General features: G+C 40.9%; 1 protein-coding gene across 3 annotated transcripts in view; it reads left to right on the forward strand.

Moving 5' to 3' along the window:
* Nucleotides 1–16,080, forward strand: part of PDE4D (phosphodiesterase 4D) — a 371,205-nt gene that overhangs the window by 317,095 nt on the left and 38,030 nt on the right. For all 3 annotated transcript variants that reach the window (XM_026076480.1, XM_026076481.1, XM_026076482.1), the window contains one exon: nucleotides 220–332. In XM_026076480.1, the coding sequence (XP_025932265.1) occupies nucleotides 220–332 (113 nt within the window). The remainder of the gene's footprint in view (nucleotides 1–219; nucleotides 333–16,080) is intronic.

The raw sequence follows: 16,080 nt of genomic DNA on the forward strand, positions 1-16,080 counted from the left end.
GCGAGAGGCCGAGCGGGCCGGCGGCTGTGCTGCGCTGCGCTGCTCGGCGCTGCGCCCCGCTCGGTGCCCGGGCGAGCAATATGAGGGAGCAGCACTCATGTGCGGGCAGCGGGCACCTGCGGGCGGCTGGCGGCGGCGGCAGGATGGACCCGCTGGAGCTGGCCGCTAGCCCCGGGAAGCGGCTGCGGACTGAGTACGCCTTTCCCTGTCTCTTCGCAGAGGAGGCCTACCAGAAGCTGGCCAGCGAGACCCTGGAGGAGCTGGACTGGTGCCTGGACCAGCTGGAGACCCTGCAGACCAGGCACTCCGTCAGCGAAATGGCCTCCAACAAGGTAGGAGCCGGCGGGGGCCGGGGCTGGCTTGGGGGGCCGGCTTGGGGGGCCGGGGCCGGGCCCGGGCGGGCACCGCGCTCCCCGCGAGCTGGGGCGCGGGCGGCCACGCGGGGCGCGGGAAGCGGCGCCGCTTCCGCGCGCGTTTCGGTTCCGCGCCGGCAGCGGCCGTTGGCTGCGTGCCGCCGCTGGCAGCCGCAGCCGCTCGTTGTTCGCTCTTTCCCCGCGCGTGCTGTTTCGAGCTGGAGCCCTCCCCGAGAAAACTCTGCACGTCGCTGTCAGAAGTTGGTTAATTAAAGTGACTGTGTAATACTGCAGCCCGCCCGGTGTCAGAAAGTAAGGTCGTGGTGGCGCAGCTCCTGCCGCGGTGCGTGGGGCAGGCCACGTTTCCTGAGCAGACAGGGATGCTGACAGACCTTCGCTGCGTGACCGAGGGGGCCGGGGGCCGCCGTGGGTCTGGGCCCCTGCCGGGGCTCGGTGTGTCCCGTCCCCCCCCGGGGCGGTGCGGACTGCGGGGATGGTGCGGGGGCCCCGGGGGCTCAGGGCCCCGCCGGCCTTTGCAGCAGCCGCCGCGCGCTCCCTTCGTGCTCGCGCTTCCCCTCGTGAGGGTGGCCTGCAAACCGAGTATGTGGCCGCGCTCCTGGGCTTCGTTTGCAAAGCCGGCGCGATAAACGCGCTGCCTTGCCTCGGAGTGTGTTTTTACACCTGTCAGCAACTGACACGCCAGGTATCTGGGGAGCTACACGTGTAATGAGAGAAAGGAGCTTTTAATTATAGCGAATAAAAGGACTTTTCTTGCTTCACTTGTACCTATGAAAGCAGCTGATGATTATGCTTTAGCACCTTTTTCCACTTTAGTTGTAACTAGGATTTTTTAAAGTAAAAAATTTGTGGGTTTTGGCTCAACTTATGCCAGTTCTTCCCCCCCCCCCCCCCAATTCTGCTGTCATGCTTTGACCGCTGTTACCGAATATCTGCTGTTTCTCAYTGTCGGCTGTTTAAGCCCATGTTCAACTCAGCCTACATGTAAGATACTGTTTAGTCCCATAATATAACCAGCTTTTTTCTTTGTCATGCCATGTGCTTTTCTTATCATTAGAGACTCAGCAGCAATTAAATCTCTATTTTGAGAGTTGTCCACTTGGAGTTGCCATATTCTCAAAACTGTTTTCAGTTTTTATTGCTCATTGAAAGATGTAATTGTTCAGGACATATTGTATATGTGCTGTCAAGTTGTAAAATCAAGAGTTTTGGAGTCTGTTTCAGCACTTTTTGAATCCGGTAATAAAACTTCTCTTGTTTTCAAAGAGAGTAAGATCAGGCTAACACTTAAGGCCTGATCTTTTCTTACAAACATGTTTGAACATCTATCAGTTTCCTTATTTATGATGTCTGTATAGCCATTATTTCACAAGAACCTGGACATCCTTCAAGTATTTATTTATTGCATCCCTAAAACAGATAGGATATGTGGTATATTTTATGAACAATGAAGGCAAGATATTTTAGAGTATTACAAATCAATATTTTTACTTTGTCAAGTATATTCAAATTTTGATTAAAAGAGGATCGATTTTTAAACTAAAACATGATAACTGCTTTGCATCTATAAATAAATACCAAGGTGCTGCGTCTTATACTGTTACATTAGTATTTGTTTGAACTAGTTAAAGGATAGTTTACCGTAGATTACTGGATAAACATTCTTCACATGTTTATTCAAATTAAAAGGAAAATGTGATTCAGAAGGAAGCTTGTCTTCTTGCTTTAAAAATAAGATCATGCAGAGAAGGGGTAGATGCGAGATATACAGTAAGACTAGTTGTCATAGTTAATCTGAAGGTCAGTAAGAATACCCTACATCAGAACTGGAATTTTATATTGCAGTAATATATCGCCTCAATCTGCTTGATCTATCAAGTATGAATGTACATACCTAAAGCACTTTATTGCTACTTACTGTCTTCTAGTGCAGTGTTTAGGAACACTGTCAGTATCACTATATTGGGAAGGAATAGCCACTGTTCAGTTTTGCAGGTTATACTCAATTTTGAAGGTAACCTTTTTTTTTTCCCCTCCTTGTTTATGTAGGAATCTCTGTGACATCTTTCAGTGTTTGGTTTTTTTTTCATAGAAGTGAAAAGTAAATAAATCAGTGTCATTAACCATCCTGTGAACAATCCTGAAAATAATTAAATCAGTGAGCCCATACAATATTGCAAGAAAATTCAATGCAGAAAGATTTTTACTTTTAAGTGTGTAACAGTTGTTCTAAACAATCATTTTAGTCCAGATTATTAAAACGTATCTGGCATTTATACAGCACCATCTATTTTAACTTGACTCCAACCTCTTTGCGACATCTCTGTAAAGTGTGTAGATAAGCGATGTTATTTTGGCTTATAGAGAAACTGCAGCTAAAGGCTAAGGAAATAGACTTCAATACTGCAGCAGTATTCAAGAGTACCCAGTTCTCTGTCCCAAGAGTAAGTCTTGCAAAGTCAGATGAGCAAATCTGGAAACAGAATGTCGTCAGTACGTAACATGGTTTCTCTCACTGTTTCCCTCTTTCCCTTTTTTCTGAATTTCTTTAATAAACAGCTTTTTTTTTAATTCAGCCTCTCACCTGCTTCTTTTGCTTATCTACCTTTTTTTTTATATGTATAACAGCATTTTCACTAGTGTTAGTTTTCCTTATTTACGTGAACCTCACACGTAAGGAATGGCATAAGAGCAGAGCTCTGCACTAGGTGAGAGCTTTTGGCCTACATGCAAAGGCTGCCGTAGTAGAGGAAAAAATTCCAGTGAAGAGATGGCACCATATGGCCTGTATGTCTGAACTAGGCTGGGACTGAGGCTTAAATTTTTGATCCCTGTGCTCTACGGTGAGCTGGCAGCCTGACCGTGGCATCTGCATGGAATCCCCTTACCTTCAGCAGTGCGTGTGTAGGACTTGCATTAGCATGTCAGTCCAGGACTGAGGTCTGTATTTATTTGGTTTAGATGCTCCTAGTGCTCAGTTAGCAGTAGCTGGTGACGTGCAAGCTCACGTCTGGATGACTGTAAGTAGGATGATACAGATCTAGGAGAAGATCCTTCTTCTGTTGTCCCTGCTTAAAATTGCTTGAAACAGTAGGCACGGTGTGCTTTCCACAACCTCCAGCTGAATGCCAGCATGTTGTGCGTGTAGGTGCAACCCCGAAAACGCACTCTAGAACTGCCCTGTAGGAAGCCAGCCAGGATGCTTGGCTGGCAAAGTTACACCAAGATCACTGTATTGTCCAGGTGATGTCCCAATTCCCAGCCATCTCTGAATCAGCAGGTTACCAAGTGCCTGGAGGCGTTGCATGTGAAGTCACTGATGGATAGATCTCTGGTGCATAGATCGTAAATAAATCACATTTCAAAAGGTCATCATATTTAAAAGTACTGTCAGTTGTTATTATTTTATTATGGTTCTCACAGTACTTGGTGTTTTCTTAAACTACCGGCTTCTGGATTCAGGTGGTAACTAGAGAATCCCAGCTTCTTTTAAAAAAATTAAGGAAGTTTCCAGTCCTCATATTTGTGCAGGAAAAACTGTAAAATCTTGAAAGGCCCAGAGACTAGAAAACAGATAAGAATCCTAAATTTTAAAAATGGTCACAAATGTTCTTAATTTTTGGAGATCTATTTCTAATTTTATAGACCGTATGTTGTCAATATTGGCTATGGTCAATGGCCCCTGATTCTGGGCAGGGACTTAGAGTTATTACTGTGGCAGATCATAAATAAATAAACAATGCCAATAATAAAGATCTAGCAACCACCTTCTGCTGGACTGCACTAATTGTAGATTAGTCAAACATGGAGGAACACTTATAATGAAACTGATATGCAAAACCTGTTTTCACTTCTGTAATTACGATTTTGCAAACATCTCTAATGTATTTCTTTTGTGTGTCTGGGTATCTGAATTTAGGCATGGAAAAGTTTCAATTCATGTTGCTTCTGTTTTAGGTTTACTGCAGTTTATAGATTTTTTTTTGCAGGATTTGCTAATAACTGGTAATGAACAGCAACATGGAAAAAGGTCATTGAGGATTGATGTTAGGGTCATAATAGAGATTTCTTTTATACTGAAAGCTTCTATGAATGTCTTTTTTTCTACAGGAAGCTTTTTTAGGTATCAAAGCTAAGAAGATTTAAGTTTCGTTTAGTTTGATCATGCTAACTATGAAACTACTTTTCTCTGTATAAACTATTTTATAGTTGTCCAGCTTGTATACCAGTATTTGAAAATGCTCAGAGGTTAAAGGTGAAGTATATTTACAGGCAGTTACTAGTGCTAGTTACTATTCAAAAACCCTTGTATGTTTTGAATGTTATGAAGATACTCAAAGCATCAAATTTATCTAACTATCAACTAACTGTCAAAGACTACACTAATGTAATAATCAGTGCAAATGTCAGTGTGATCTTGGTTTATGTTTATGGTCTTGTACTTGTCACCCATTACTTATGTTCAGACAATAACCTTGCTATCTGTTACAAGAAACCAGGGAACTTTGCACTGGAAATTAATGTTATTTTATTTAAAAATTTACCATTTCCTACCTGTAAACATTTAATGTAGATTAAAAGGACACTGGAAGCCAAAAAAGACAACTCGAAATCCGCTCAGTTTGTTTATTTTTTTACGTTATCTCCTGAAGTCCCCTGCCAATATGAGTTGTTTTATAATCACATTTTCCTGTTGCTAAAAAGTATTTTTCCTTTCTTCCTCTACAGTGTCTGTGTTGCATTTCACACAGCCAACAGGGGGAACTAATGTAATATCCATGGAAAAAATAAAGCTAAACTAATTATTTAGTTTAAAAGCTAAATTTTTTTTAAAAACGGTCTAAATCTCCTGATAGGTTTCAAACAGGAGTTTTGTTTTACCAGTGCTGTATTTGCTCAGCGGCATGGGCGAGTCCCCCGCTGCCGGCATTGCTGCGTGACCCTTGCTGGAGTGAGCAAGCACAGCCAGAGAGCTCACGTGTGCCGGCCGGCATTCACGGGCACCAGCCCCTGCCTGGGGAAGCGCCTTGTTCCAGCAGGCTGGTAGCAGCTTTTTGGGTTTTGCTACCATTCCTTACGTCTCCAGAGTATACAGAACTCAGGACAGGCTCTGGCCCCTGACTTGGTCCATTCATCTATTTTATCTTTCTTATTCTGTGGAAAAAACTTAAATGGTCTGGTGGTCAGTAACTCTGTAAGAGTCTAGATAGAATTAATCTAAAGCTAATGAAAATGGCTAATGTCACTGGCTCAGTCGTGGCTGGAAAGTCAGCTTTTATTAACGGACTAGTTTTTAGTGTTGTCTTTTTGAATTGTTGCTGCCTACTTTGGTGATACAGTTTGTCACACAGAAGCTTCTCTTCAGAAATTATATTTCATGTGTAGGAGCATAATTTTTTGTAATGCTTTTTCCAAACGTGAAAGCTCAGGCAGAGTAAAATAGTATCCCCTTCTGTCATAGTCACAAATTAGAGTGACCTGCTTCCAGTTACAGGGAAGGATAATGTTGTCATATCCACTTAAGAGGATTTGAACATCAGTCATTCTCTTGGGTTTCAGCTATTGCACATGAAAAATATGTTATGAAAACAAAACAGTGGAAAAGGAATTTGTTGTTAGTGTGACTAAAGTATTGCAAAGCAGACAGGTTTATGCTTCCAAAGAGATATTCCATGATTTGTCAAATAATTCCTCATACCAATTTTTTTTTTCTTCTCAGATATAAAGAGTACAGATAACCAGATCAAAAAATTCATGGGGTTTATTGTGTGACAGTCCTCTTATGTAATGTCTGGCAATACCATCACACTTGGCCAGTTGACATGATAGTTTAACTGGCTCTTGACGTTCCCAGATCTTTCTAGGAAAATCCGAGGATTTGGTTAGCTCTTTACTTTAGAGCGCTGCTTCTGACAAGGTTGCGATTAGGCAAGAGGCAGCTGTTCTCAAGTAAAAGCTTGTTTGAGTGCAGCACCAGGAAAGATTCAAATCATTAATTTCATTCAGGATTTGAATTTGTATGGTGATGACGGGAGACCTGAGTTTATGAAAGTGGTGAATGGGTGACCCTGAACTTACATTATTGCGTATTTATGCAGGACCCCCGATTTTGTTTTACTTCATAACGGGAGAAAAGGAAAAGAGGACTGTGGAGGTAAGGAGAAACTTCCTTTCCAGGTTCACTCTACCCTTTTTATGCTGTGGAGCCAGCCCAAAGGAATTTTAAGACCTCTGGGCTGGAGTGCCGTTCCTTGTGCGCAACCTTACTTGCTCCCRTATAAGACCATTCATGCTTGTGGAGAACAGCAAACTTGCCCTCGGGTAACCGCAGTGATGAGTGAGGTTTAACAGGGAGATAGCGCTTTGTTAGCTGTATTGCGCAAAGACTTGCTGCAGTAAGATTGTGGGTGAAATTTGCTCTCATGCAGATGGCTTGCACCAACTCTTCCTTATCATTTGTGAACACTTCTGTCTTGTCAGAAATGTGGCACTAGTTCCGTAGCGGTTGAAGATCTTTTATGACAATGTGTGCGGCTTCTATAGGGGCTGCCAAGTTGGTGTTAAATGAGGAAAATCATGAAATGCCTGTTCTTCTGAGGAGGTAGTAAGAGGGGCCTGTGATGGTGCGATAGAGTTGTAGGTCTGTTGCTGAGAAGGACAGAATCAAATATGGTAGGAGAGGCTAAAGGTCTGAGCCTGAGCATCCTCTTCTCCTGGTGCACATCCATGACAGCCGGCATTCATCTCCCCTGCCCTTGAGGACCAGGCATCTCTGATTTGAAAACCTCTTAACCTGTGGTGGGTTGAGCCCCTTGGCTGTTTGTCAGGGCTCTTCTCAAACAGAATTACACCATGCAGACTATCCTCTAATCTGTGTCAGCTGACAGGAGCCTAGATTTGACCCAAAATGGTAGGAACAAAAAAACTCAGTAGCATTTCAGGGTCCCAAACCAAGTCAGGATCCCTTAATCTCACTGATTCAGTCTGTACTTTAAATTTTAAGAAAAACTAATTTCTGCTTCTTGTGTTCCTGTCTTCTTAAAATGACCTGAATGGAAGAGCTACATAAGAGGAATGATACATTTCTAAGGTTGCTGTGATTTAACACTTTTCAGTTTTTCAACTTCTAGCATCACATAGCTTCCCAGTCATTAATAATTTGATCATTTTTCTGTAAATATAAGCAAAGGGTCCATACCAGCACACAGCCACTCCTTTTTGTAGCCTTTTTCATTATAGGAAATGCCACAGTATGAAAAATTCTTTCCTTTTAGTGTAATGACACAGAATAATATAGACAAAATGTTATGGAATAAATAGCTAGGACTTGATGTGGGAAAATGGCTTTATTTTCAACCACCATAACAGAGGATTTGAAAATTATGAACTATATTATCTTATTTAAAGTTAAAATATAAATGTCAGTGTACCTTTGTTATGGCATTTACAAAAAATAGTATTGAATGTTTCAGAGGTGTTGCGTGGGAAAGGCTTTGTGGAAATGAGCGCGTCATAACTTCTCAATAATAAAGATGGCGTTTAGGGCTACTGAAAGGCATGATGAGTGACAATAATAGCAATAGTAGCATGACAGTAAGAATCTAACTATTTGTGGCCTGTTGTGACAGTATTTAGAGCCAAGAACTCTTGCGTTATATTCTGCGTAGTGTGTTGATGTAATCATGGTTAGACCCTAAGAGGTTAAGTATTTCAGAGACAGGAAGTGGCCATTCTCTTTTTTCAATTTTGTGTTTCCAATAAAAGGCAGCTTCTTCTCTTGAGTAAACTTTTCGTGAAATGAATATGGTGTTCACTGAAATATCAATTCAGCCACTGTTTCATAAAGAAACTGCTCTAAGAAGCTGTTGTGCAGCCTCAGCTACATTAGTAAGGGTTTTGGTTTGGTATCATTTGCCAAAACTTTCCGTTTTTAAGAGACTTAGAGAATTAAGTATATTTCAGTTGGACATATCCTGTTCTGATTTTTCTTATACAGAGGGCGTATCTGCAATAGGAATGGATCCCAGCTGTAGTTCCTTGTGGCCAGTCCTTTGTGTAGCTGCAAAACTGAACGTAGGCAAGCTGAGGCATCGTGGGCAGCGATGCTTGTCGTCCCGCCTTGAGACCGGCGAGCTGCCGGGTGGCCGGCATGTGCTGCTGAGCTGCATTTCACCTCCGAGCGCTTCGGCTGCAGCTTTGCCACGGCTGCGCAGTCGCGTGTCTGGTGGCACAGCTGTGCTGTGGTGGCGGCTGCTGGTTACTCCTAACCTCCACCCGAGGGAGAAACACTTCTCTGCTCGTGCAAGTTCTGTCTTTTGGCTTTGCTTACCCACTCCAGGTGTTGAAATGTAGCTACAGCAGTAGTAGTATCTGCAGTAAATCACAAGCAGAGGAACAACAGTGAATCAAGCTGGTGTGGAGGGCCTGTTTAGATTATCTACAAATAAAATTTGAACAGCTTACCTCTGCTATTAATTAAGTTGTAAACCACTAATGTATGATCAGCTAATCGAATTGAGCTGACTGAACACTTGTATTAGATTCTTCTGCAAGAGGGTGTTTTAACTGAACCATCCGTTTGTAATTGCAGGAGGAAGGACTGCTGGTTTATTTATGCATTTTTGCTATTGGCTTTATTTGGGGAGGGAGAGTGAAAGGACAAAGGAAAGTTAAACTGGAGAAAGACCTTCCAGTTAAGTTTGATTGGTTTGGATCTTTTATTATAGATAAGAAATATCTGAATTACACTTAATATACAAATTTAGTTTTGCATTTTAGTAGCCTATTTTTCCTAGTCTGGGATAGTTTCTGATTTGTACAGAATGAATAAAGTAGTTTATGGATATATTTTAAACAGGTCAGAATATAAAATACATAACAACAATATCTGAAACAGTTTTCACCTGAAACAATGCAGATCGTTAAGGTCCATTTTTCATCTACTTGTACTGTGAGATTTGTTTAAAAAAAAATTGCAGATGCTATGCTACAGCAATATTCCCCAACATTCGTGCTACTCAATTTACAGACGAGAAGTATTCCTGCTTCACGGGCTGGGGAAGCGAGGCAGAGTGGCTAAGATGTGTTTGGGGTGATCCAAGTCACTGGCTGACCAGAAACATACTTCAGCGCTTCTGGCTGCCTCTTTTACGTGTTCAGTTATGCTGCCCAGTTAGGGTGCCTGTGTGTCACAGTTTGGGATCAGGACTCTCCTGTGCTGCTCACTGCGTACACATTCATACGTAAGCTAGTTTTTCAGCTAGAAAGATCACTCATTAGCACATTTTCAGAGCGTCAGAATGCAATCCACTCCAATCAACGCTAGGCGTTTGCAAAATGTTAATGAGGCAGCAATTACATTAATATGTACTAGCCTAGGCTGGTTTTCAAACTCCTCCATCATTCTCCCTCACTACTTTAACATGTGTTAATGGTAGCTCTTGCTTGCCTGCATTCATAAGCAGTGTATTTTAACCATGGACCTTTCCTTTCTTCCAAAGTTTGTCTTCTTGAAGAAATTTACAAGCAGGTTTTTCAAAGTCACGCAAATCAAAGCAAAACCAGAGTTCATTTTATTCTGGAAATGACCTTACAGGAAATTTATACTGTTAACTGCAGCCCTGTAATCATTTTGCTGTATCAATAATTTTTCCCAGATATATAAGTCCGTGGGTGTGGTTTGATGGATATGTGTGTTGTTTAATTGTGTTAGTTGATATGATTGAAAGGACCTGTTCAGTTAGGGGTTAACATATTTAAACCAGACTATCTGATCTTGTTTTAGCCTAGGTTGACTGTACAGCCTTAAGGCGATAAGTTTACCTGGAATTACAGACAACCTGATGGTGCCAGCTGAAACACTAACATCTTCGTCAACTGATTTTAACCATGTAGAGTGAACACTTGTAACAAAGATGTCTTTTCTAATGACCAAGAGCAAACTGGCTAATAATGTCGATATTTTAATTACCATAAATCAGATTTTAAGGGGAGGACCATCAACCTTCCCTTGAGGTGAGTAGGTGGAAATTTGTCATGAAATATCCTTACCTTATTGTTTGCTGATAACAGTCCATAGATTGAGGAAGGCAGCGCTGCACCAGTTTGTACTGAAAAAGTTACTTTTACTGCAGGGATTGAAAATGAAGGTGCCAAACATTCTTATTTACTTTTTCTCAAAGTATCAGTGTATATGATGCTTCAGGTTAAGGCATCAGTTTACATTTTATAAATCTACATTCTTATAGATTTATAAAATGTAAACTGATGCCTTAACCTGAAGTGTTTCTTATATGCAGAAACTTCAGTCTGTTCGGTATGAACTTCAGTATGTTCAGAAGGCATTCGTTCTTCTGGGCAGGTAATATATTCTCTGTGCTTGAAATTTGTCAAAGTTTATTGGGGCTTTCATAAATAATGACAATAAATACAAATATTAATCGTTCAAAAATAAAAATAATAAATTTGTTTAGAAGTTTATAACAGATTTAAAAAAAAAAGTTTTGCTTTGCAGTGTACTTCTCTAAATCATTTAGAAGAGCGCAAACCGGTTGTAAGCTTTGCCAGTGCTGGATTTGCAGATCATTGACGATCTTAAGTATTACAGCAGGTTCGTGAATCTTTGGCTATGTAAGTGCTTGTCTATCGCCTATAGACTTTATTTGCCACCAGCATGGCATTGCTGACTTTGTTTCGTCTTGTACCATGGGTAAACCCTGATACATCAGAAGCGATGGCCAGGTAGTAGTTACCATACCTTTGTTTTTAGGCATCTTTTTGCCATGCACAAAGGGACCTCCCCTCTGAGTACATATGAAACAACCAAAACATTTTCAGGTTAATAGCTGGAATGAAATAAGCTATGAAATACTAGAATTGCAGTAGAAAGTAATGGCTTTTACTGTGCTTGTTATGTGAATTGAAAGGCTTACCTCTTTGAATTTCTCTAGCAGCTTCTTACGACGAGGGAGGACAGCCAGCTTTCTGAATGTGTGGTTCCCCAAGAGTCTCGCTTCTTAGCCTTAGCTCACCCGTATTCAATATTTGCTGCCACTGAAAACTATGATTAAAAGGACTTTTTCAGCAAAATTTGGAATCATTTGTACGCTGTTAAATGTTTCTTGAAACAGCCCTGGCGTGCAGTGCCGCAGCAGGCTGGTGGGGCTGCTCGGCACGGCCCCCCACTGCGTGCTGCGGGGTCCCCGCCACCGCTGGCACCGCTGCTGGCGGGTGCGTGCTGGGCGCCTGTGGGCACCGGCGCAGGAAGCCCCTGGGTCTGGCATAAGCAAGCAGGTGTGGAAAAACGTGCGGGCCTGAGGCGAGAGTGCCGTTTTGGAGTAAATGCAGGCAAGGATGGCTCAACAAGCAGCCGGAAAGTATCTTGCTGGATTTACAGAGCTCTTCTATGTGTGCACATCAGAGGTTTTGTGAAACACATTGTCTGCAAGAAGACAGCTTAAAAAACAAAATCTGTAATCGTGTGTGTAAGGGTGTCTTTAAATGAAATAGTTTTCCTCTTGCAGTTTAGCTGGAAAATTTATAAGCACATTTACTCATAAGAAATATTGGTATGAGGAATTATTTGACAAATCATGGAATATCTCTTTAGAAGCATAAACTTTAAAGCCCAAGGCTCATATTTCTCAGTAAAATGACTGCATTTTTCTCGTACTATGAAGTATGTCCAAAGTTATGTATGTCTTAATGTTGGACCCACATAAGATTACATTTTATAATTAGATTATTAGTTGCATTTTCCTCTTTTTTGAGCATCAGTAAAGCTGATGTGTATGTTTTCTAGCTGGGAGGAACTTCCTGTAGCTCTTTTTGGCTGTTACTGAGAAGATCGCAGAGGCATTGTAGGAGAGCTCTTAAAGCTCATCCTTGTGAAGATGTTGCGGTTGGTAGATGCATAGTCTGTGGCATACGCTTGGAGTTTCTAGGAGAGCTTTTAGTATCTCCTGCTTACAGAACAGCGTTTTAAAATTGAATCACTGAATTCCAGATACCAGCAGATAAAGTGCATGAGAAAATTCCTTCAGAAACAAATCTTAGCACTTGGGGGCTAAGCCCTTAAATAATGTTTTGTCTTTGCTAGTCATGATGTACAGCTGTAGTCTGATCTTCCTGTTTTACAGTTTCAGCCTTGTGAAAGATAGATTGGTTAGAGGAATGATAAGACAATAAAAGCTAAAACTGTGTAGTTGGTATAAAGTAGGACTGTAGAAAGAAAAATAGTTTTATAACTATGTTGTGATTTTTTTTTTTCTCCAGGTAGATATAATTACTGTGCTGATGCCTCTTTGTTTTCGATTTTATAGATGTGGTATAAATAAAAGCATGCTGATGTACATAGGGATTTTTGTTTTTCTCTTTCAATTATTATTAGAGCTTGAAAAATTTCCTGGTCATAGAAGACTAAAACTTCCTGGCAGACCTCAGTGTGGAGGATGAGAGGACAGGTGTTGGTCTTAGATCTTGCTTAGACTCTATCATTTGAGTAGTTAGTGTCTAAGTATGAAACTGCACCTTAACTGCTGCTTAAAGGAGGGGTCATCTGGTTTGTGCTTTTTTTTTTGGTTCCTTCCGCAGTCTGGGGGCTGTTGTGAAAGAACAAGTTCTACACAAATCTCTCTCTTCTCCAGTCTGGCTTTTCACCCCCCTTCCTGCCCAGGGATGGGCTCTTGCCTTGCTGATGCCTCTGGCTTTGCTAAACAGCAGAAGAGTTACAGTGACCCGATCCTTATCTGCTGAGCACCTTTTTCACAGCTTTCTAGGTGGCAGCATTGGAAGTGATAAGATCCATTTTGACTCGCACCTTATGAATGCCAGAGGGCTTCAAGGAGTCTGTTTGCAAACTCAAACAGCTCACCTTTGCTTTACACTGTTTTTGGTTTGGAAAGGTTTTATAAATAAAAACTAGGGATTTATGTATTGATACTATTCTTTTAATATGAGATAATTAATACAACAGTAAGCTGCATGGTAGACAAGACAAATGCTTGTTCCTTGTCAGCAAAAGTATGTGTTGTGTTTACAGTAGAATGTACAATATTTTAGGTGTTCATGTGTTAGCTAGTGCATGCTGAGAGGACAGTCATAAAATTCAGCACCGTGTTTGGTTTTTAAAAGCTAGGAATATACTTTTTTTCTATGTGGTATTAAATTAAGCAGTCATTAATGTAATAAACATATCAATCCCCATGAAGTGAGTGTGAAAATTAATTTTAATGTCCACTGAAATTATCAAGTATTACTTCCTAGCTCATTTTTTATGGATTTTGCCTTAGACAAGGAATAGACTCAGTAATTAGCTATACAGGGATGTGCAGATTAACTATACCTGTTAAACCCTTTCAGTTTTGTGTTCTGGTTTGGAACTCGACCGAAAGTACGGTATTCAGTGTTAGAAGACAGCACTAGAGTGTCAACTTCCATTTCCTGAGGTGTCTGAACACAGTTGGTTTGGATTCAATGAGAACTTGATCTAATGCGTGTTGAAGCTAATGAGAATCTTTAAATTGATTTCATCAGGCTTTGGATTGGGCCCACAGCCATTTTTCTTTAGCGTCTTTATCTCTTTATCTAAGAGTTGGTATAATAAACTGTTAAGCAGGAGATTTGGAGAACTGAAGGAACAGTTTCATTTGCTGCATAAACAAGCCTTTTTTATGTTTTTGTCCTTCTGATAGCAAAAATACTCTTGTGGATGTGAACCCCCATGTAAACCAGTGCTGTCTTTCTGAGTCTGCAGAGATATGTCTAGTTTCTCATGAGTTGCTCAGAGCTTTTCCAGCTGCTCTGAACACTATATATAAAAGTGCAAATGGGCAGAAATCAGCTACATTTTCCCAGTGTTTCTTTTTTTTTTTTAATAAGGAAAATACAAGCCAAATGTGAAGAAGATACTAGATCTGTTTAGATCATATTGGTTTTGTTTTGTTTTAAAAAGTTCTTCAAACTATGAGTGATTTTCATAGAGTTTAAAGAATATCTATTTAAGCAGATTGAAATATGAAAAATATTTTGTTTCTTAAAAAGATAAATCCAGAAATAATGAGTTCAGTATAAAATCTTTTACTTGAATAATGTCTGTGTATTTTGTATCCATATTAGAAGTTCATCAGAGAATATATCCCAATGTAATCATGTACTTTTCTCTTATTAGTGTAACTCAATCACTTGCCAGTATGTGATATTACTTTTATTATTTTTAAACTATCTTTCTGTTTCTAATTTTTCATGAATGGCAGGATTTGTTACAGTTTAGTGTTCAGAAAACCTACTGGAATTGATAAATTTAAGCTGCATATCAGCATTTTAAAAGACAATATTGATTTAGCTGTAAAATTATTTCCATGTAAATGTTGATTTATGGGCATTCTGTCGTACCAGGATTGCTTATGAGCAACTCGCAGTAACATTCCTGAGAGCTGTATATATTGATGTGGAGCATACACCCTTTATATCTTCTTATATATTCCATACTATTATTCTGTAAAAATTAGAATAAAAATGATTTCTACATTTGAATAATCATTTGCGAAGTTATTAAAAAGACGGAGAATTACTAAAAAAAAAAAAAAAAAAAGTGGATTTGACCTGAAATCCAGCTCAACAAAGTTAACTAAAAATGCATGCATTTCTGCTCCTGTATATTGTGTGACTTTAAGAGGTAATCTCGGTGCTTTGTTTTGTGTGAATTCCATGTCATAACAACAGGTGAAACTCACTCAGGTGAGAGGGCTCACACAAAATCCTTTAAACTGTTGTGATTAGGCATACGGGAGACTAATGGATGCAGGAGTTGTGCTTTGATGGTTCCTTGCAGCAACCTTAAAGTTAAGGCGAAAACAGTTGTGTTTTTGAGCTGCCCTTGACAGGGTCTTGGACTGTAGCTGCGTCTGGAGGCTCTGAGCTGGTGTGGTGAGAACCAGCTCCAGTCTGGAAAGTGCATGTGCCGTGTAGCGTGAGAGTGATTCCAAGTTAACTGGAAATAAATTGTCTCTCAGTAATCTGCGTGAGCTAGGATGGGACAAAATACTCACAGGATAAGTTGACAGTGTTAGGTCTACATTTATGCGAGAACCAGGCGTCCAGTTACGTCTCCTGACCCGTAGTCATTGTTCCTGATGCTTCCTATGAGCGTGGTATCCAAGAACGTGCTCTCCTGAGCAGGTGTGATCCTTTATATGCTGTTTGCTTTGTGTGTTATGATTGATGAGCTATGCAGAAACTCCAGTAGCTAAAGAGAAAAGATGGTAACAAGCTGCTTCTTAAACTGTTTCTCAGCTGTTAGTTGCTGCCCGGCTGAGACCCAGTTGTGACAGTCAGTTCTTCTGCTTTGCTCCAGTGCAAGGTTAAGCAGGGTTGCCAAAACCAAACTGACCTGTCTGACTTTGCATGGAACGGAGAAGCAGCGTGTTCTCAGTCAGACATGGATGCGTCACTGTTTGCAAAGCTCTTCCGTACCAGCACTGCACTAGCACCTCCCTAACGTGGCCTGATCTGAACCCTGCAGAACCCAGGCCAAGTATGCACACGTCCATGGCTGATAAACGGTGTATCAAGTGACAGGTAACAGTGATTGTTCTTGATGATCATAACAGAGTAGAGTTTCACTGTGCTCTATAAACAAAAACAAGAAGTCAGTGGCCAAAAATGCGCTTGGGTTCTAAGTGTAAGATAAGAGACAAGTTACAGATACCAA

This window comes from Apteryx rowi, unplaced genomic scaffold (assembly GCF_003343035.1).
Source record: "Apteryx rowi isolate R43461 unplaced genomic scaffold, aptRow1 scaffold_432, whole genome shotgun sequence".
Taxonomy (NCBI): Eukaryota; Metazoa; Chordata; class Aves; order Apterygiformes; family Apterygidae; genus Apteryx; species Apteryx rowi.